This window comes from Ambystoma mexicanum, chromosome 9 (genome assembly GCF_040938575.1).
Source record: "Ambystoma mexicanum isolate Mex_15411 chromosome 9, UKY_AmexF1_1, whole genome shotgun sequence".
NCBI classification, from domain to species: Eukaryota; Metazoa; Chordata; class Amphibia; order Caudata; family Ambystomatidae; genus Ambystoma; species Ambystoma mexicanum.
Window position 1 is genome coordinate 239,768,471 of NC_090931.1, and position 23,505 is coordinate 239,791,975.

A 23,505-nucleotide genomic window follows, 5' to 3' on the forward strand; every position below is an offset into this window, starting at 1 on the left:
AAATATATATATTTTCCGAGTAGGCTGAGTGAACCAACTGGTCAAATTCTGAATCTTCCAAATTTTCAGGTGTTTTTTGGATGTCGAAAATCACAAATTTTCTGGAGTTCAGGAAAAATATCTGTTAAGGCATAAAAACCAGAAAATGAGTCACATTCTGTAGAGTCAATTTAAGACTGATAGAGGGAATTAAGGAAAGAGTCTTGCTAGTCAATATCAAAATAATCTTCATTTCAAAGGGTAAAATATTTTCAGGGCCTGATTTACAAAAATGTTTTAACATGGGAAAGTCCCATTGAAAACATGTTTGTAAATCATGGCCTTAGAGTAGCGAGAATCCTATTAAAAGAAATATAATCAGACCAGTAGACCATTTTTCATTTTCCATTTTCAGTATGGTGTACCTATTAGGAAGAGATAACAAAACAGAGCTACATTTGCTTATCTAATATACTATTGTGATTTATTCTTGGGAGCTAACAGAGTGATTTGTATGTAGGCACGTTCAAGCAAGGTAATATTATCAATATTAGACAGACAGGTTGTATATCCTTTGTGGGTAGATGGGGTAGATGGGATCTAGGTAGATGAGATAGACTGAGTGGCCTGGAAATCTGACTTCGTATTCCAACTTTATAATATGATAAAAAAAAGGCATTGCGTGACTATGTAAAAATTACTTTATCTCTGACTGTCTCACTGTACAACTGTTTGAAAAGGGAATATTTAAAGATAACTGTGCAGGGTACTGTCTCATTCGATTATTCCTATTGCTTCTTCCAATTGTATCCTTGTTTTTTGCAATCCATTCTCACTTGGACTCCAGATAAAAAAAACGGGTTGATGTACAACTGCCTTTGTTCAAAATGATCCTACTGCAATGGACACTTAAAAGAAAGATACTGCATGTCACAATTTTAAATTTAGAAGAAAGGACAACAACTAATGATATAATATTAAGAAAATAGAGAGAAAACAAATCAGGGCTCTTTATTTCATTAGATAAAAGAGGTATTTTTCCAAAAAGTAATTAAGCCCCGGCTACATGATTGGAAACCACTTGAGAGGAAGAATTCAAGGAACATGGATTGAACTACCGATGCATGGGAAAATTATCACAATCATAATAGTGTCCCTCGGTGGCCAGAGTGAACAACATTAAAGACATTGGGCCTCATTACGACTTTGGAGGTAGCCATGCCGCTATTTGCGGCATGGCTGCCTCCAAACTCAGGTCCGTGTTCCTTGAATGAGGAATTACCGGGCCATTCCAACCTTGGAGGACCCGGTAATTCCTCATTCAATTTACCCATCCCCATTTGAGCCCCCATAGAGCTCAATGGGAATGGGGAGGGAGCTAACAACGGCCCCGTTAATAACGGCCTGTTGTTAGCTCCCTGTTCCCCTTGCGGGATCCGCAAAGGACGTCTGGTCTGACCAGTCGTCCAGAGCAGGTCCCGCGAGGGAACCTCGTAATAGGGCAGAATGAGTTTAACGGCTCCGGCACCATTACCGGCGCCGTTAAACCCATTCCACCAGGATCCTAATGAGGCCCATTATTAAGAAGGAAAATTGATTGAATTGAAATTGTGAGATGACAAGAGAGATACGTTTGCTAACTATGCAGGCCATACTTCTGTTAGAAAATGCAATGCTATAGAGAGTTTATTGAGAAGGAACACAGTTACAAAATGAATTTGCCAGAAAAGTGTCATGGTCATGAAGTCAGGGGCACAGGCATGCATGGGTCGCATGCACAGGAGACCTGGGTGGACACTGTCCTGGCGCATTTGTCATCAGGCTCATGAACAAAAGTAAACAAGAACATCCATTTAACACCAAAAAGCTTTTATTATGGACATAGCACTTCAGATGCATTAACCTTGAACATTCCATCCATTAAGCAGGATGCATTAACCTTGAACATTCCATCCATTAAGCGGCCCCAAGTGTATTCTCGGGTGTGGCTGCTAATGGATTGCCTTAGCACATGCTCACTCTCTAGGACTGGCAGAGTGTGGCTGGTAAACCGGCCCTAATGGGCGTTCCCACGATCTCAGCTATATAAGCTGCCCCGATCCTCAAGACAGACGCTTCATGTTATTCTGCACTTTTTGCCAGCATATTTACCAACTGGGGGAAGCTGTTCTTACCTGTACATCTCTTCAGCAAACCAAGTATTCCTCTTTACACTTTCTGGAACGCCAAAATCTTCATCTTGACACCGCAGCACGACACGCTCCATCGTCGGCAGCAGCGCCTGCAAGGAAAAACAGAAGACAAGGTTAGACATCAAAAAAACAGTCAGTTTAAGGTTGCGCTTCGCCATACTTCGTGCTTTCCTTAAACCATCACTTACCTGCTGTCAAACATTGCGGTAGCATCCATCTTCCATCCAGCCGCGTCTCGCGTCTCACAGCTACATTGAGGTTGAGTTTCTCCGTTTCATGCTCACACCACAAGGCGTACATATGGATACACGAAAGGTGGATGCAATCCTCCAATGGCCCTCACCTACATCCACGAAAGGAGTGCAATGCATGCTTGGATTCGCCAACTTTTACCTTCAGTTTATACCTGGGTTTTCACAAATGTACATCCAATTACCTCCTTGTTAATGAAAAATCAAAAGTTCCATTGGTCGACAGAAGCTGAAAAAGCCTTCCAGAAGTTCAAACTAGCATTCACTACAGCACCAGTCCTTCGACACCCACGACCAGACCTACCTTACATAGTTGAGACAGATGCTTCAAAAATAGCCATGGGAGCAGTATTGTCACAACAAGACCCTGAAACAGGACAACTACACCCCATCGCATTCTGGTCCCGCAAAATTTCAGCGCCCAAGTTGAACCACACAATCACACATAAGGAATTACTGGCGATTAAAGCAGCATTCAAGGCCTGGAGACATTATCTTCTTGGGGCGAGACATACGGTCACTGTCATCACGGACCACCGTAACTTGCAATACTTGAAAACCACCAAAGCACAATCCTCACATCAACTTCGTTGGGCTCTCTTTTTTGCAGAATACGATATTGTTATCACTTATAGACCTGGAGTATGCAATGGGCAAGCAGACTCTCTATCACGCATGAGTGAAGAAAAAGAGGCTTTTACAGCCTCTGACCCCGTGCTCACAATTCCTGAGGAAAAGATTCAAACCAGAATAGCTGCTACCCCGTGTGTGGATGACCAAAGAACCAGTTTGCAATCCCTGATGGATCAATCAACACAACAGGAATGGCTGTTAAAAGGTGACCAGTACACCATCAAAGACAATTTACCGTATTTCCAAGGATGATTATATGTCCAAGACCAAAAACTGCAAAAGCAAATCATCACAAATTACCATGATTCATTAGTGGAAGTACACCCAGGAATAGCCAAAACTCAGGCTAAGGTAAAACAAAACTACTGGTGGTCAACCTGGCGAAAAGACATTTCCCAATTTATTGAAACCTGTGATGTCTGTGCACAACACAATTCTCAGAAACAGAACCCAGCTGGCTTACTACATCCCCTAACAGTACTTACAGCACCTTGGCATACCCTGTCGATAGACTTCATCACAGATCTTCCACCCTGAAATGGATACTACACCATATAAGTCGTTGTGGATTTATTCTCCAAAATGGTCCATTTCATCCCTCTGAAGGGACTCCCAACTGCGTCAACTCTCGCTTCTGCGTTCCTACAGCAAATTGTTCAATTGCATGGATTTCCATCAATATTAGTATCTGATTGTGGAACGCAATTTGTTTCTGCCTTTTGGAGAAAGTGTTGTACGATTGCCAAAATTGATCTTCAGTTGTCCACAAGCCATCACCCTCAAACTGATGGGCAAACTGAATGAACCAACCAAACTTTAGAGCAATATCTCAGGTGTATGTTGCAACAGTCTGAGGATTCTTGGAAAAATATACTCTGGATAGCTGAGTATGCATACAACAACTCAGTTCACACAAGCACAGGGAAAACCCTGTTGTACACTGTGCATGGACGACATCCGAGGACACCAGTATTTGATCCACCCGATACCCTGGAAATGCCAGCCATAAAGAACTTGCATAAAACCATCACTCAGGTTCTTAAGGAGGCGATAGAGCATCTCACCAAGGCTAAGGAAATACAAAACTGTTTGCTGATCGATATCGGAATGAAACTCACGCCTACCAGATTGGAGTAAAGGTGTGGTTAGCATCCAAATATATTCCCCTGAAGGGGCCAAGAGCTTTCCGCCCAAGATACCTGGGCCCCTATACAATAAAGTCCATAATCAATCCTGTCGCCATGAAATTGGAGTTACCATCTCACATGAAAATTCACCCGTATTTCATGTCTCTCTCCTCAAACTAATGAAGTCCAATACACGGCTTAGTTCTCCGCCAGAGCCCGAAGTAATAGATGGAGAACCAGAATATGAAGTCAAATCCATCCTGGACTCCAAGCTGGTTTGATCAGAATTGTATTACCTAGTTGACTGGAAAGGTTACGTACCTCATGACCGAACTTGGGAACCCAGTGAACAAGTCCATGCTCTGCATTTAATCAGACAATTCCATCTCAATAATCCCACCAAACCAGGACCAGGAGGAGAACCACCCTTGAAAGGGACCTTGAGGGGGAGTGCTGTCATGGTCATGAAGTCAGGGGCACAGGCATGCAGGGGACGCATGCACAGGAGATCTGGGTGGACACTGTCCTGGCGCCTTTGTCACCAGGCTCATGAACAAAAGTAAACAAGAACATCCATTCAACACCAAAAAGCTTTTATTATGGACATAGCACTTCAGATGCATTAACCTTGTAAATTCCATCCATTAAACAGCCCCAAGTGTATTCTTGGGTGTGGCTGCTAATGGATTGCCTTAGCACATGCTCACTCTCTAGGAGTGGCAGAGTGTGGCTGGTAAACCGGCCCTAATGGGCGTTCCCACGATCTCAGCTATATAAGATGCCCCGATCCTCAAGACAGACGCTTCATGTTATTCATTAAACAGCCCCAAGTGTATTCTTGGGTGTGGCTGCTAATGGATTGCCTTTGCATGTGCTCACTCTCTAGGAGTGGCAGGTGTGGCTGGTAAGCAGGCCCTAATGGGTGTGCCCACGATCTCAGCTATATAAGCTGCCCCGATCCCCAAGACAGACACTTTGCGTTATTCTGCACTTGCAAGCAACGTAACGCTCACCGTCGCCTGAGGTCAGGCTTACCTTTAAAGATCCTGCTTCCTGGACATCCTGCTTCCTGCAGCATACTTACCAACTGGGGGAAGCTGTTCTTACCTGTACATCTCTTTGGCGAACCAAGTATTCATCTTTACACTTTCCTGAACACTGAAATCTTCATCTTGGCACTGCAGCACGACACACTCCATCATCGACAGCAGCGCCTGCAAGGAAAAACAGAAGACAAGGTTAGACATCGAAAAAACAGTCTGTTTAAGGTTGCGTTTCGCCATACTTCGCGCTTTCCTTAAACCATCACTTACCTGTTGTTGAAGCATCCATCTTCCATCCGGCCGCGTCTCATGTCTCACAGCTGCATTGAGGCCGCATTTCCATCTAAGGGAAGAAGACAGAAGAGAGACATTATTGCGAGCATAAATAGGAGCAACATAAAAAGACATTAAACAGAATGAACAGCATCACAAGAGCTCAAGAAAGACTTACCAATCATAAGGAGACACATAGTCCCAGCTGGACTGGACTAATCCTTATCAGGGATCAATGAAGGAACTAGATCCCATTTGATGTGCCCCTGCCAGAAGGAGTAGGACAGAGAGCTTATCTTCCATAATTCACAGGAGCAGTATCACCACGTACCACTGCTCACAGGTTTTCTACTGAGGGAGAGGCCTGAAAGGGGTGATTCAAGTTCAGGGAGGGCTGCAACCATGCCCCAACGCCTCCACAGAGACCAGGTGAGCGTAACAAAAAGACACTTCCAAGAATCAGGGTTTGTGTTGACAGTGCAAAGTCACTTTTCAGCACTGCAAAGTCACTTTGAACGTGCAACAAATTCCATGAATCGGGCAGTTAATATTGTCAGACAACACTGATTGAAATGAATTTGCAAGAGACAACAAAGGACAGTTTTCCCAACGAGGCGGGAAAGGGCTGTCGAAGCAAATAACATCAAAGACACTTTACTGGCTAAGAACACTATTTAATTTAAATTTAAGAGAGATAAAAAAGATTGTTTTTGCCAAACAGTGGGGGTGAGGTTTGTGACAGAAAAATAATGTGCAAAAACACGGATGTTTGTACAATTGAATGACTACCACATCCATCAATACCAAGGCAAGGCATGTTTGCAACTAGCATTGAAGGCACCCAGAATTCAGAGGATGAAATGCTGAGCAGTTACGAGCATATCCTAAGTTTCAGAGTAGTGTGGAAGGGACATGCTAGCCATGATAGGACTAGCAGTAGCAATGAGGACTGTGCCATTTTTTATAATGGGGGCGGGACTTGAACACCTGAACCAAGGCTTATTATCTGACTATATATTCTCTCCTAGTTTGGTCAGATCTCCAAATTATACTTGCACAAACTCCCACATAGCAAAAACAAGTCAACAATGCAGAACACTCTCACATAGAGGTTACCCACATGTGCCCCACTTGCATTTAGCATTTTTACTGTGTATATTGCCTCCGAGCCCCATTTGCATTTAGCATTTCTACTGTGTATTTTGCCTCTGAGCCCCATTTGCATTTATCATTTAGGATTTTTACTGTGTACCTCCGCCTCTGAGCCCCATTTGCATCTAGCATTTTTACTGTGTACTCCTGACTCTGAGCCCCACTTGCATTTAGCATTTTCACTGTGTATTTTGCCTCTGAGCCCCATTTGCATTTATGATTTTTACTGTGTACCTCTGCCTCTGAGCCCCATTTGCATCCAGCTTTTTTACTGTGTACTTCTGCCTCTGAGCTGAGCCCTTCCTGCACTCTGCATTTTTACTATGTATCATTAATTCCTGAGCCTGACTGCCACTTCTTGAGTATATTTTGCATACATGACTGCCACTTTCTCAGCCGCTGACATTGTTTTGAGCCTGAGTTTCTATACCATTGACATTGCATCTGGCTCACGGTGACTAAGTGTAAAATGTTGCCAGACTCAGACATATGTTGCCCACCGCCCTGGTCTCTTAGGCTGCACCCCACCCACAGTCTCTCACTATTTATCAGATCCTGTACATTACTGTTTTCTCTTCTCCCGAACGTGTCACCAAGCACCACTAGCGCACCGGCACTCTCCTGGCCCACTACCGACAAGCTCCACTCCCGCCCTTATTATCCACCAGCCCTATCTACCATGGCTGCCCCTAACCCATACTTAAACGACCCAGCACTCTGGATTCGCCACTTTGCCACAAAACCCACACCAAATCGCCCTTGCATTACAAGCATCAGAAACTCGAGACTTGGCTCCAGATGTTGTCATGACCCTAATATCCTAGCCCCGCGCATTGCCAGTTCAGTCACATCACCGACCCAGCCCATCACCACCCAAGCCCGCAATATGAGACTAGCCACGAGGCTTCAGCCCCCACCTTCACATACCTTTTCTCACATTAACAGCTCACCCATCCCACCCCCACCCAATATATACCCACTCCAGCCCACCCTCATTGAGTCTCACCCCACGGCAGACACCTGCAATATACAAAAAACAAAGACTGCCACTACCCCTTGCAATCCCACCCCAAAGAACAATATCATCAGGAACTCCTATCCCAGCATAGGTTTAATGAGACACGACCATCTCAGATCCAGGACACTAACCACCTTGACGCCGTCTAACACAGGCCCGAGCAAAAGTAAAACTAATCCCAAACCATCCACTCATCTCAAACACACAACAGCATCCCCCTTCCAGTCTGGTTCCTGCTCCAATGCCACCTCCTCCCACACACTCAACAGAAAACCACACCAAGCAACTGCCAAAACAATCATAGGCACACTCATCAACGCTAGATCACTAGTCGCCCATGCCCTAGATATAGCCGACATCATCTCCCTCAACAAACTAGACTTCATAGCTATTACCCACCCTAGCGCTAGCCATCCCAAATGACTACACCAGCTACCGCGCAGACAGACAAACAGCCAAAGGTGGCGGTGTAGCCATTAATGCAAGAAGCTCCCTTAATATTAGGCACATACAAAACCAATCACTCCCATCTGCTGAACTACTCACCATCAAAATATCCACAACCAACACAAGCACAATTACCACCCATCTCATCTATAGACCGCCGGACCCCATATCCTCTTTCAACGATGATATAGCTCTCGTGCTTTCTAACAACACCAAACCCAACTCACAGCTACTTATTCTAGGCGACTTCAACCTGGGGTACGATGACGATAAAGATGACAAAGCAAGCACAGTCGCTAATACTATATCAGAATTAGGATTCACCCACCACATATCTCAACCCACTCACAACAAAGGCTGCATCCTCGACTGGATAGCAGACCTCAACTGCAACACCACCATCCTCTCCAACACACCTTCTGCCTGGACTTATCATCACCTCATCACTTTCACCATCAACAAAGACAAACAAACACCTGCGACCCTTCCCATCACTCCACCCACACTCACAAGAAACAGCAAAAATATCACAGTTGAGAAACTCACCCCTCTACTCCAACCCATTATCGACCTCACTCCCACCATTACCAACCCCACTGAATTAGTAGACCTCTACAACACTACCATTCTCAAGGCCATAAACACAGCAGCACCACTCAAACTACGGAAAGCCAAATCACGCGCGCATCTCAACTCATGGTTCACTCCTGAACTAAAAACTTGATGCAAAAATAAAAGACAAGCTGAATCAGCATGGACGCAATCCCCTTCCGCCAACAATAAAACAGCCTATTCGCTGGCCTCCAATACCTAAAAGTCAGAAATCATTCAAACAAAAAAAAACATGTACAATGAGAGAATCTGCAATGCCAAATCTAACACCAAAGAGCTCTTCAACATCCTCAGAGACCTAGAGCCTCCATCCCCCATCCCAGACACATGTACCAAAGACATCTCTTGGTGTACCAACATACAAGAAGCACTCCTTGACAAAATTGCAATGCTGCAAGCCAGAATTGAGTCAAAGAAAGATAGTCTTACTTTCACAGACAATCCGATCTCTCCCACCCACACCTCACGATTGGAGGACAATAACCTATTTGATTTTTCCACCATCACTACCAAGGACGTTGAAGACATAATAACTATCTAAAACCTTCCAAATGCCAAGGCGACATTTGCCCCGCTCCAGTTATCAAAGACGCGGTCAAAAATCTTGCCCCCTTCATCACATCTCTAATAAATTCATCCTTCAAATCCAGCATAGTACCTAAAAACCTAAAGGATTCCTGGGTATTACAGCTATTCAAGAAACCCACTCTAGACCCCAGTGGCCCTACGAACTAAAAACCGATTACCACTGCGCCCTTCCTCCAAAAAATCCTCAACAGAGCTGCCTACCTGCAGATCCAGAACCACCTAGAGAAAAATAACCTGCTAGGTCTAAGACAATCGGGCTTCTGCCCCAAACACGGCACAGAGACAGCCTTGATCGACCTGAAGAAACAAATGGACAACCTCAAAGACAACGGCAAACTAGCCCTTCTTCTCCTCCTTCACTTGTCGGCCGCCTTTGACCTGGTAAATCATGACATTCTCTGCAAACACCTAGCCTCAGCACGCAAATTCTCTGACAAGGCCAATACCTGGATTCAGTCCTTCCTGAATAACAGATCTATGAGGGTCTTTTCTCCCACAGCCTCTGCAGAACCAGCCCCCGTTACTTGCCGTGTCCCCCAGGGCTCCTGTGTTTCCCCCAGACTATACAATGTGTTTACAAAACCCCTCTTTGACATACTAGACCACTTGGGTGTCATCTACACGAACTACGGCGATGACACTCAAATACTCATCTCACTAACAGGAGGTTATTCCACCGACAATACAGTACTCAACAACATTTATTCCATTATCCAAGAATGGATGGCCAAACACGGACTCTGCCTCAACGATGACAAGACTAAGCTTCTTCTCCTAGGCTCCCAAGCCAGACTTAATAAACTCGAGAAACTTTATCAGACATTCACCATTGACGGTAATAACATTTCTATCTCCAACAGCGTCAAAACTCTTGGTATTTACCTTGACTCCTCCCTCACACCGACAAGACAAATCAAGTCTATCTCATCCGCCACCGCTTACACATGTAAGCTCATCAATTCCAGTGGACCTTACCTCTCGACCTCCAACTGCACCACCCTAGCCAGAGCACTACTGCTATCCAAAGTCGACTACTGTAACGCTCTCTACCTGGGCACCAGCCAAAAGAACGTCAACAAGTTTCAATTTATCCAAAATAACGCACTAAGAGCAGCCATGAACATACCCAAACACGAGCACATCTCTGAAACCAGACGCAACTGTCATTGCCTATCTATACCTCAGAGAATCGAATATAAAACACTCTCTCTCACACACAAATGCTTATCCAACCAAGCACCTAGATACCTCTCTGAAAACTTCATGCACCATACACAGTGGTCGAAGTGTACAAAAAGAAGTAGTGGAACTATGTTCCCTGCTGGCCTGCACCCACTCCTCACAAACTCATCACCATGCCCCCCCCCCCTACACACAATACAAACCCCAAACACATGCAGGTGTTGTTTAAGGGAATGTTCAGTGTAGTGCACTGAAAGTGCAAGTTTCAACTTCTTCCTACACTTTCATTTTAAAACGAAACCATTCCGGAACGGTTCCTTTTTAAAATAAAAGTATAAGAACAGTAAACCTTGATTTAAAAAAGTAGAGGAGCACCGCTCCCAACCGCTCCCGCTCGCTTCGACCACTGACCATACACCATCTCGCCCAACCAAATCAGCCCAAACTCACTGCTTAAATATCCCCAGATTTAAGCTCCAAAAAGGAGGCAGTACTAGTTTCCCAGTGCTTGCTGCCAAACTGTGGAACTCACTACCACCCGACCTAATATCCAAACCATCCTATCACGTTTAAGACACAGTGCCAAAACCTGGCTACTGGCCAAAGAAGTATAAAACGCCGACTTATTACATCACATGTGTATATATTGTATAATCTGCACATTCTCAAACCTTGTAAATACATCATAATCTGTATATATTTCCTGTAATGGCGTTTTAATGTGTATATTATCAGCGACTGTATTATAATGTCTTTGCTTCAAGTAACGCTTGCATACTCTTACCATGCCTGTAACACTTGCCTGTAACACGTTCACTTCTGTGTAACCATATCAAGCGCCTGGATGCCCCAGGGCCAGGCGGCGTGATATAAATACTAAACTAAACTAAAGTAAAGTAAACTATGTGGACATTGCCATGCCTCTCTGAATGATAAGTCGTCTTGTAAAACGAATCAGTTTCATACTTATGGTAGGGTCCATGACATCATGCGACTGGTAAAACGTGTTTTCAGTCGGCCATGAGTCACATGGTGCACATTAACAATCTTTAGTCTAAAAAGGTGTCCACCTCCACATTTGGCACAGTTCCAAGGCTGGTATTTAGTGGGTCACATTAGAAATATGTAAGGCATGGGCTACATCACAGTGTGGGCTTAGGCTCAATTTCAAATGTCTCTTTTTTTGGAGGTAGCCATAGTTCTGTGTTTCTGTCTTACACATTAAGTGGCCTAGATCAGGGATGCCATTTCACAAAAATGTAATGGTGTAGCAGAATTGACATCACACAGCCAATGTCATCACAGGAATTCAGGTCGCATTGCCTTTCGCCATGATGTCATTCCTAGTTCCTTCACTCTACTTATGCCGCACAAGCAATAGGCACAGACAGTGTGTATGGTGGGGGCCTTATTCCAAGTATCCCACCGCTGTAAAAGGGTCACCTTTGTATTTGGGTATTGCAATAAGGGCCATACAGGGTGCTGGTCACAAGCACTCTTCAAAAGTCTTGCTTCAAAAAAAAAGATGTAATGTTTCTGGGTGTCATACGAACCCGCATACAAATTAGCACCATGGAGGTCAGTCTCAACCAATCAGGTACTTCAGAATGCAAGCAAGTAGTGCTTGTACTGTACTGCAAACCAAGACATCAGGGGAGGCACTATGCACCTCTCGGTTTTGTTTTTACCAACCTCCATCTGTGGTTCATCCCTGTGATGACTCACCTCCCCCACAGCAACTTGCTGCTCTGGTCGCACCTCTTCACAGCCACCTTGGAAACATTAAGGGGTCTCCTTCTTTAGTGAAGGAGCTACATTCTGTTTTCACTTTGAATGAAATGCTCTTGTGTTCCAATCACGTATTCTTTCAGAGCCTGGGTAACTTTCATTCATTGTGAAAAAATTACGCGGGGTACAGGGTAGGCACCAGGGGCCGCATAGAACACCATGGAGGGAAATGCCTGACATAAAAGGCTCCAAAGTCCTTGTTAACGTGACCTGGGGGCCGCAGCTGATATACGGACTTGTAGGCGTATTAAGGAGCCGGACAAGTGCACGTTTTGGCATACATTTCAAAGAATCATCTCAAAGTCCTACCTTTTTGGAATCAGTGACACCATTGACCTTTTACCCCATGCCTGCCTATACATTGTTGGTTGTTTGTGGTTTTATGTATATCCCCCTGGCGGTCTTGTTTCATACAGCATCATGTCTGCATCCCTGGTGATTTAAAGTGGCACTCCAACCAGTTTGTATTTTACAAAACACCAACATAAATAAATACTTAACCCAGTGACTGCATAATGTGCTTTTCTCCAGATCTATGCAATTTTTTGCAAACATTTTTTATGGAAAACATTTTTAACGAGAATCTGAAATACCGGAAAAAAATACTGATTTTCTTTTTTCTTTATAATTGGGTCCCTCCCCCAACCCTCAGTTTCCCTATGTCTATAACCTGGCCCCAAACCCCTCCCCACCAGTTTTACTCCCTTACCCACCCCATATATGTTATGTTTAAAAATAAATCAGTGTTTTTTTGTTATATTTTGGATTCTTTAAAAATGTTTTTGATAAAACAATTTTCGAAAAAATCACTGGATACTTTTTCTCCTCATTTCTATACTTCTCCAACTCTGTCTAAAACCTGCATTGCAATCCCTTTCCACAGGGGGACAAATGCTTGTTAGCAGGGAAAGCTAGGATATGCCTACTCTTCACAAAGTATAGTGCCTAAAGGTCATAAATAGTGCTGTTCTTCATCAAATAGGGAATCGCAAGGTGAGTTGATTTAGGAGTTGCTCCCAGGACAATGACTTTACACCACCCATGCTGAAGGACATGACTGAACGCCTATGGGGCGTTCTGATCGCTGTTCGCATGGGAGCGCCTATGGGGGAATCCTAGATTAACTGAACTGTACTGGGTTAGTGGCACCCTACAGCCCCTTCAACGTTTAGCACATATGAGGTGTTCCATGGAGGCCTACCACGAGGGATGACACCCAATTGGCAGAAGGGTAAACACCCAACATGGGACTTTTGAATTTTATACAAAAGAACATCCTGACATACAACTGGCCATATCAGTGAACACCCGGAGCTATTCACTCTTTAAATAGTCCACATTCAACACAATGGCCCTCATTACAACCTTGGCGGAGGACCATGGTACTATTAGCACCATGGTCCATGCCGCTAAGGTTACGATTCCGCCATGGTGGATGGCGGAATTACCGCCCCATTCCAAGGTGAGTGGGGTGGTAATTCCCCATTCACCATTTGCCCTTCCCCATTCCCATTTTTGCCCCCATAGGGCATAATGGGAATGGGGAAGGCGCTAATTACGTCACCGTAAATTACGGTGCCGTAATTAGCTCCAAAGTCCCTTTGGGGGTTGGATTTTTAACGCCTGCTAAACGCAGGCGTTAAACACCAACCCGCAAAGGGACACTTGTAATCAGGCGTTAAGGGTTAACGGCGCCGACGGCGCCGTTAACCCTTAACGCCTGAGTTGTAATGAGGGCCAATGGGGCTTGCTATGTGATGGAGTTGTGGGGTTTCGGTAAGACTGAATACATACAGGTGGTTGAGAACACCTTTTTCAAGAAAATATTGGATTTACCAGGCCTACCCCTAACTTTGCAGTGCACCAGGAACTGGGTTGTTGGTTTCTGGGCGACATTGTTGCTTCCCAGCCTGCAAGTCACTGGCTTAGAGTTTGAGGGAATAGAAAAGCGTTTTTGACACAGGACCTGATCACGAAAGGTCCCCACTTGAGGATTCCATGGCTTAGGTACGTAAAGGCTGTGCTGGTGGATACGGGAGTGGCCCAGTGTTTTTATCCAACAGACCTTATACCTTTTAAAGTTTTAAAAACGGTGAAAACCAGTGTATTGCAGTTTATTAGGGAGAAGAGAGAGTCACTGGAGACTATGGGCCTAATTCACAGAACGTTTTCCAATGTGGTTTTGCCATTATAAAACGCTTCTGTGAATTAGGCCCTATGAGGCTAACAAACAGCAAACATCTGATTATTACGGCCCCATATCTGCAAAAGTGCCTGAATTGGGCTCAGAATCCCACACAGCGTATTCTCGTTAGTAGGGCCCGTTTGAATTGTAATCATGCAAGAGCAGTGGTGGCGTTTTGGTCCAAGGTGGTGGTGGACCAATCATGCCTATTTTTTGAGGCGCTGAAAGAAGATTTAGCGCATTTTGTCTTGTTTTGCCACACATGCTCATCAACGAGAAAGCATACATTGGGCCTCATTACGAATCAGGCGTTAAGGGGTTAACGGTGCCGTAAACGGCGCCGACCCTTAGCGCCTGATTACAAGGTCCCTTAGCGCCATGGTGATATTAACGCCTGCTTTTTGCAGGCGTTAAAATCCATGGCGCTAAGGGACCATGGTGCTAATTACGCCACCGTAATTTACGGTGGCGCAATTAGCACCTTCCCCACTCCCATTATGCCCTATGGGGCAAAAATGGGAATGGGGAAGGGTAAAATGGGAAATGGGGATTTACCGCCCCACTCACCTTGGAATGGGGCGGTAAATCCCCCATCCACCATGGTGTAAACTTAGTTTACACCATGGTGGTAAGGGTACGACCCAGGCGGTAACTTACCGCCTGGGTCGTAATGAGGCCCATTGAAAACAGTTTTTTGGTGCCACGGTTTTCGATGTTATAAACCGGCCCTGCATTATTTGCAATGAGCAGACTCAGTCCAGGTGTGGTGGGCTCTCATGATATTTTTAAAGTGTACCCTCTCTTTGAGAACATTTTTAATAAGGTCGGTTTAAATCTGCCCATGGTCGTGTTTTTAGGGGGTTTAAAGCCAGCTGGCATTAATTACAATCTATTTTTAAATCATGTGTGTATATTGTTGTTTTTTGATTATTATGTTTTTTGCTTACCAAAATAAACTTTTTCTGAGTCTGAGCTCACTGAAGTAAGTCAAAACTCTTCCTCCCACACTCATGGTAAATATTGATGTCATTTTGTCAGTTGTTGAGAGTCAGGAACCCCCCCCCCCGACCGAAGCTTCACAGGATCTATACTCAGTCTACTTTTGAGACATTCGACCTCTTAAGGGCCATATTGATGTTTTCAGAGAGCCACACAAATTTAGAGTCAAAATATCTGCAGTTGTGCCTTATATATCTAAGAAGTGGCGTGGGATACATAAATTATAGGAATAAAAAAACTGTCCAGAGACATATTTGAGGGAACCTTTACCAAAAATCAGCTCCTTCACCTTCTACTACTCTCCACTCTTCCTAGAACAAAAACCCGTAAAACCAACTGTCAAAATGCTCCTCTGTAATAGGTTAGTACACCTGTCAATCTGCCTTCACCCTTCCAGGTTATCTGAGTACAGCTCTGCCCCATGCAGGCCAGTATGCCACACCCCAGCCACCTTAGCTTACCAATGGAACTGACCGCAGGGAGTGACGTCACTGCCACAGAGCAGAAATTAACATATTAATCATTAGGATGCCAGGCTTCAGTCCAGAAGGGGAAACAAGCTTGAATGAAGATAGAAACATGCGTGCTGCGCCAGGCCCCAGTAAATAAGGGGGCTGTGTGGACAGGTATCTTGTGGTACAGTAATTAATTACCACATATTTAACAACACCATAAGTTACATCTTCTTTCCTTGTCATCGCATTCTCTGGCAAACTAATCATCAAGACAGAATCGCTTTTGCAATGTTTTTATGGCGGAAGGTTAATCTTTTAATGTATATGTTCTTATTTGTGCCTCCAAATTACACTGGCTTAATGAAGCACTGGCCTAACTGAGGAGAAGTTCAGAGCTTTACTTTATGGGGAACACGCGTTGTAGCAGGGAGTAAGATATCATGGGGTGCAGGGTCTGGTTGAGACCAGATCATAGAATCCGGCATATTACAAGGAAGCAAGAGGGCGGGTCTGCGTTCAGGGGTGGACTGGCCTATAGGGAACTCTGGAGATTTCCCGGTGGGCCTCTGCACCCTGTGCTTCTTTTCTGTGGTATTTCCAAATTTTCTCATAGGAAAAGCATTCGGCTTGCTGAAAAGGTGTCATACAGGGCCACTTTGAACTTTATTTCCAGGGCCTCTTTTGGTCCCCAGTAATTATTTCCAGGGCCTCTTTTAGTTCCGAGTCCAGCCCTGTCTGCATTGATTGCAAGTTCATTTAATGGTTCTATGTGCAGTTGGGTGACAATTCGCAAGGAAGGAACTCTGATTTACCCTTGACTTAAACCCATGGAGAACTATCGGATGCGCAAAGAACAGCCTGTGACTTTCTATTGCTAAGTCAGGGCTTCACATAATCCTTTCTTTCTGAATCCGCCCCTTAGATTTGACATATTAACATCAAAAGGTGGCATTAAAATCCTGGTCCCCAGGCATGAAAGTCAGAAATCTACCCAATAGAGCCAATTCCTTTGGCAATTATTGTGAATGATATCATTAAAAGATTGTTCCAGACAGTTAGGGTTCTTCCTTATTTCAGAAATGGTGAACCCACATAAGCCCTAACGGATCCCTAATTGTAATGTTGTAGCTTTGTGTATGAGTCAAAACTCTTTCCAATATTCTGAGAAATAGTTTCTATAAATTGCTTAGGATGTCCCTGTTTTAACTATGTTTTCTGTTTATAGGGAGGATGCGGTCGCCCCCAGTATCCAGCATGGCAGTCGGAGAAGTGACCGGTCCGGCTCCAGTCTTCTAACGCAAGCGGCGGGAAGAAGGGGACACTCAAGCACAGTGAACTCCAGATTACACGCAGAGGTTTAATTCAATTAAACGCGGAGACTCAGGACTGACTCATCAGCGATCATCATAACAGATTTGCTCATTAAATTACTGTAAAAAGAACAATGTAAACATGTATCAGAGCATCATACACAAGGCCATTAAGACTTGGCTTTTCTCCCAGCATACGCCGCGGGACCCGAATCCCCATTCCCTGTGTCCCTTCCTCCCCCGGCATTTTAGTGCCAAGACGGAACCTTCGTGTTGAACGTTATGCCTCACAGATGTTTCAAAGAATAAAAATGCACAAAGATGGCAATGATTCATAGTACACCTTCGCCTTCTTTGAAATGGGTCTTTCAGTAATTTTTCCCTTGTTGCTTGAACCTTTGCAAATGTCTCTGAAAGGTTCACATAGTAAAGGCGAAAAAAAAAAAAAGATTGTATTTCAACCTTCTAATAATCAAAATAATCTTACCTAAATTATGGCAATTGCCCAGTGGTGATCACTCATCTAATGAGACCCAGAAAAACTCACAGTACTAGTGGTTTCTTACTAAAGTGCAAAGAGTCTCACACATCCGCTGTCACCAGACTTTCACAAGTCTGGCTGATAAAGCCAGTAGTGAGAAATTGACCCCATTGCCTTTACCAATGTGACTCGTCCGCCACCAAGGTCACCAACATTTTTGCGTAGTGTGCAATTTTTCACAAGCCTCTGAAATAGAATGCTGATGCGTCCCTTTGGTGAAAAGACTAACACAATTAGAAGTGTTGACGTAAATCCTGACCTACTGCAAAATACGGGCACCGCTGCTGCATCCACCAATGGACAATAAGCACAAAGTGAAAATAATACAATACAGTGTGCCAATTTTAAAATTAAAATGCTGTGAGAAAAAAGATTCAGTAAATAAGGACATATTGTGACCTCTTCATTTGGTGACTTAAGGGTTCATTATGACAAAAGTTCACCTTTAACAGGTGAACTGGATCCGCCGCTAAGGCTGGCTATGGCTGGCTATGGGTGGCTGTTGGTCATCAATGATATTAACTATGTTTATTCTATGGTTGTCATGGATGCTTGCGGGTTGCCCCTGGCATTTACAGTGGTTTCTCTATTGTTACCCATGGATGGCTGCTGGTCGTCCATGACATTTGCAATGGTATGGCCCGTGGTGGTCCATGGCATTTGCAATGCTGTCTATACATGACTGGCCATGGATTGACACTGGTTGCCATGACATTTACTGTGGTTTCTCCGTGGTTGGCCATACATGCTTGAAGGTCGTCTCTGACATTTACCATTGTTTTCCACCATGTAGATCACTACAACAGCATGACAGCAGAATTCTGCCAGCAATCCTAATGATTAGAAGAAAGCACTGCAATGCGTTCAAGCTTTAAATCAACGTTTACGTTTTTAACGTATTTTAGAAATATATTTTATCGATAAAAGTATTTAAAAATATTATGATTGTAAAAGTGGGAATTTTACTTTCAAGTTTTTCATGTTTTGTACCATGTCATGTATTTATGACATGTTCGGGGAAATAAGTTGAGTGCAAAATACTTTGTATTCTGTTAATCAAAGTTCATGTAAATAAAAAAATGAAAAATAACTACTATCTTGATGAAACATGCACTCAAGTTTTCATTATTGACTGGATACATCTCTCTCTCTCTCTCTCTCTCTCTCTCTCTCCCTCTCTCACACACAGACACACAGACACACACACACGCACACACACACACACATTGTTGAAAACAGGAGCAGAAACACCAAACATTATGTAAATGTAAAGAATAAATGGCACCAGTATTCACATAAAAATAAATCAGTGGATGAATGCTCATGCTAAGAAGGTATCTTTTTGTGAATCTCAAATAAAGAGAACGTGAACATCTTGCAACTACACACGTTATTAAGTTCAAAGACCAGGATTGCAAGCAACTTGCTTGTGCACTTTTGTTTATTGCTGGTTACAGAAAAACTGCAAGCAGTAATAGCAGTATAAAAAGGGCACCATGAAACAACAGTAGGAAGTCACAAAAGGACATGTCAACAATGTGTAAGAAACTGAAGACTGGATTTTACTTACAGGGCCTTTTGCTACATCTAGAAAGTGTGAGAAAAAAAATCAGCATTACTATGATGATGGAATACATACAACAAGACAACCACTGTGAAAAACAGTTTAATAACCTGCACATTTACTAATTTGTGAATGCAAACTAGAGTTCCCTTACACACAGAAACGAAAAAGGAAATTTGCAGTAGGAAATATATGGAATTCTAAAGGCTTGCTATGAGTTGGGTCCAGATATTTGGCGCTTATTTTATCTCATGCAGTAGACTTAGGTTTGATTCATAATTAGTACCCAGCGCATCGATGCCACGGGATACACTTAATGTGGAGTGGCTCGATTCCAAGCCATAGCACAGTGTAAACCTGTGTACGCATTTGCGTGCATCGCGCACCGGGTCAAGTAAAGCTTCCTCACTCACCTCTCCATTCATTACTACGGATCAACTGGGCCCAAAATGACGCACTGTTGATTCATAGTAATGAAGCAGTACTCGCAATCTAGTCTTTCTAGAATGAACGCGTACTGCAGCGCCACTTTTTTACAGTAGCAGATCACACCACTTCTGTACCATGTTCAAGATTTCACAGTATGGTAGTTAATAACCCTTTTTGGCAGACTAAGATTTGTGTACCCCTGGCAGTGGCACAGTACACTTCCTGGGCACTCCTCTGTACTTGTAGACCACTAAAGTAGGGACTGGTGTAGCATAAAAAACACCATCAACATAACATGCAACGTAAGTGATGAGAATGTAAGAGGCCCACATTTTCACTCCCTTTGAGGATCCTCCAGCAACTTTGTGTGCCTTAAGGTGAATGGGCACAATCGTGCGGTAACAGCCCCTCCCTCAGTCTATAAGGCTATATTAACAACTGGCTCGTAGTCAGACTTGAATGGTGAACAGAAATCTTATCGGCCAACTTCATACATTCTACAGAATCTTGCTTACGGTTTTGTAGAGGCGGAGCCAAATACCCCTGCCAGAAACTCTGCCCCTATGTTCCCCATATGTTGGGAGCCAGAAATTGTGACATGTGCAGTACCATTGAGGATGCTTATACTGCAAAGAATCCTCGAGACAAGGGGCCTCATTCCAAGTCGGGCGGTAAGGGTTAACGGTCACTGGTAACGAGACCGGTGCCGTTAAACCCTTACCGCCCTATTCCGAGTTCCCTTTGCGGGTTGAAACTTAACACCTGCTTTTTGCAGGCGTTAAAAAACCAACCCGCAAAGGGACCTTGGAGCTAATTACGGCACCGTAATTTACGGTGTCGTAATTAGCACCTTCCTCATTCCCATTGAGCCCTATGGGGCAAAAATGGGAATGGGCAAGGGCCCATGGTAAATGGGGAATTACCGACCCCGCCAACCTTGGAATGGGGCGGTAATTCCGCCATTCACCATGGCGGAGTCGGAATGATAACGGCGTCAACCAAGGCGCTAGTAGCGCCTTGGTTAACGCCAGGGTCGGAATGAGGTCCAAGGTATCCACTGAGAAAACCCTATATGCATTCACAAAGAAGTAATGGTCTTCTGTGAAAAGTCCTGGAAGAAGTATAAAAATGAATAAGAAAGAACACTGGTGACATCACATGAAACAGAACTGCCACCCCCAGAAAAGACACAAATGAAGAAAGAAAATAGACATTCTATAGGATCTGAGAATTATGTGTCAAAGTAAAGCAACAATTCGGGATCGAAATGAAGATGCTCGTGCAAAGAAACACTGAAGATTATGCAAAGTATTTTACAATTGTACAGATGCTGTAACGCAAGTAGACAAAGTAATCCTGAGGCTGGCTATGTAGTGAATAGATTGCATTGATGCGCAAATGTATATACATAGGAATGTATAGAATCTGTATGTTCCACAATGCACTTTAGCAAACTTGAACCCCGTGAATGGAAAGAACTTGAAGTGTGACGCAGTTGAAATAGCTGATGGTGAAGGAGAATTCAAGAAAGGCTGGTCGGCCTAGCACCAGGAGTCGAGGCCACTGTGAGCCCTGGTGTCTGTCAAGAAGCTACTTGAACGTGAGAAAGAAACAAACTTCTGTTTAAGGTGAAATGGAAAAACACTGAAGGTGTCAAGAGTTCATCATTTAATAGTATTATATGCACGAAAAGCTTGAAAATGTGGTTTCCAGTCACATGGTCAGATAGAAATAGACAATGGGCCGAGCTACACCAAAACCAGAAGATAAGACCATGCCATAATTAATTTTATTCTCAGACACAGTGAGCCTCTGCAAAGCCAAGTTCAAAGCCTAATTGGATGACAGACCACAGGAGTGATGATAGATGTTTGGCTAATTGGGTGGGGAGGCATGATCAGGCTGACCCTCCTAGCACCTGGGGTACCAGCTTGCGTGCTGCTAACAAGTGGAATTGTCCAGAAGGGTACAAGCCTGCCAACCAATTATAGAGGACCCCGAATCAAAGAGCCATATAGTTTATGTAACCAATAGAGTGATGAGTATTAGTATGGCATGGAAGATGACTTGCACTTGGGATGGGCTTAGTTGTCCACCTGATTTTAGAGACCCAATTACAACCCTGTCAGTATGAAAAATATACCTAGATGTTCCCTTTAAGCCTATCACATCCCCTAGTAGGTTTTTCTTTTTTGCCACATAGGATGACGTCAGTAGTGACACATTTTTAGTATAAGAATGTTTAACGTCTTAAAGGGCCCCAAGTCCCGGGGTTCAGTTTTCACCACTCACCACTCAAATACCGTACATCACAGGAGAGTAGCACACTTTATGCAAAACTAAAGAGGGTTGGGGGGAAAGTTTTGAATTAATCGAACACCACTGGCGACTCCTGTGGCACCCCTTCTCGACCCCCTTTTTTCAGTTGACGATGCCATTACAGAAGGGTAAAGACCATATGCAAATCAGGCCTGGTTCGACCCGAAAAAGGGCAGTCCATCAAACAGTACTAGGTCACATCCCTTCTACAAGAAACTACAAGCATCCCCAGGCATGATATGGCCTTATTAGACATCATCAGTAATGTGTAGATTGGGTGTCTATGCATTGTAACCATTGGACCCACTTCTGGGTGTATGCTTCCCACTCCGGGGACTAGCTCAGCCCCAAAGAGTAATGGCTGGAATTCTTTGAATTAATTAAAACCACTGACAAGGCTCTGGGTAACTGTCTTTATAGATGGGGAAACACTATACGCAAATCAAACTTGGCACCACACCAAAAGGAAAAGTCAGGCTGGAACTGTTCGGTCGCATCCCTTTTGTTAATCCTGGATATGCCGCATCTCTTTCCACAGCAGGGTTCCTCACACAATGTGATCGTAAACATATTCTTTTGTGTTTCAGTAGACAGCCCTATGGACATATATGAAGGCAATCAAATTCCCATAACAGCGCCTCATCAGCAGGCTGCACCCCACCTTCCTAAAGTCATGTTTGTACCTGCCATCTGAGTGCCAGAAGGGCTGAACACAAAGGAGTCTCTCTGAGCTTTGCTAATCTCCCTGATGCTGATTGTAACATTGATTTTCTCTAAATTGCACAGATGTACTTCACATCCCCCCTCAAATTGACCAAGCCCAAACTCCCTGAATTTGAGCAGCATGTTGAAAAGGATATGAATTATGGGCTCCAAACCAATGACTATCTGTAATCATTGTCACGCAGATTCACAGGCCGATTCATGGAATAATTAGCGCGGCGCAAGTGGGCAAAAACGTGCGAATCGCAGTGGAATAGCGAAAATCGCAGTGCAAGTGCGAAAATCGCACGAAAAGCAGCGCACGTCGATTCATGGAAGTCTGTGCGCGAGAAAACCAGCGGATGTGCGATAAAAAGTGCGCCGCGCACGTTGGCGCACAGGCCATCTAACAGCGTGCGCCAGGTCACAGCGAAAATCGCACAGGCCACAGCGAAATTCGCACATAGCGCGGCGCACGCAACAAAAGTAGGCGGAACACGGGCGTAACACTCGGAATGGGGAACAACTTGCAAAAACGTGGGCGTCACGGGGGAAGTACAGGGCACAAGTGCGCGGAACGCCCACACGCTCGCCTACAACACGTATTCATGGAATAGAATAGGGCAAAAAAGCGCACGCTCAAACCAGCGCACAGGCACAAACACGACCGCCACAAGAAAGCAGGCGGTAGCGTCTCTGCGGCTGTGAGAAATGTG

The 23,505-nt window shown here is 44.2% G+C and overlaps 1 protein-coding gene across 1 annotated transcript in view; it reads left to right on the forward strand.

Moving 5' to 3' along the window:
• The window catches only part of VSIG2 (V-set and immunoglobulin domain containing 2), a 239,734-nt gene extending 220,675 nt beyond the window's left edge, over positions 1-19,059 (forward strand). Inside the window, exon 7 of the mRNA XM_069613915.1 lies at positions 17,150-19,059. Within this exon, the coding sequence (XP_069470016.1) occupies positions 17,150-17,285 (136 nt within the window). The 3' untranslated portion in view covers positions 17,286-19,059. The remainder of the gene's footprint in view (positions 1-17,149) is intronic.
• The last annotated feature ends 4,446 nt before the right edge of the window (positions 19,060-23,505 follow it).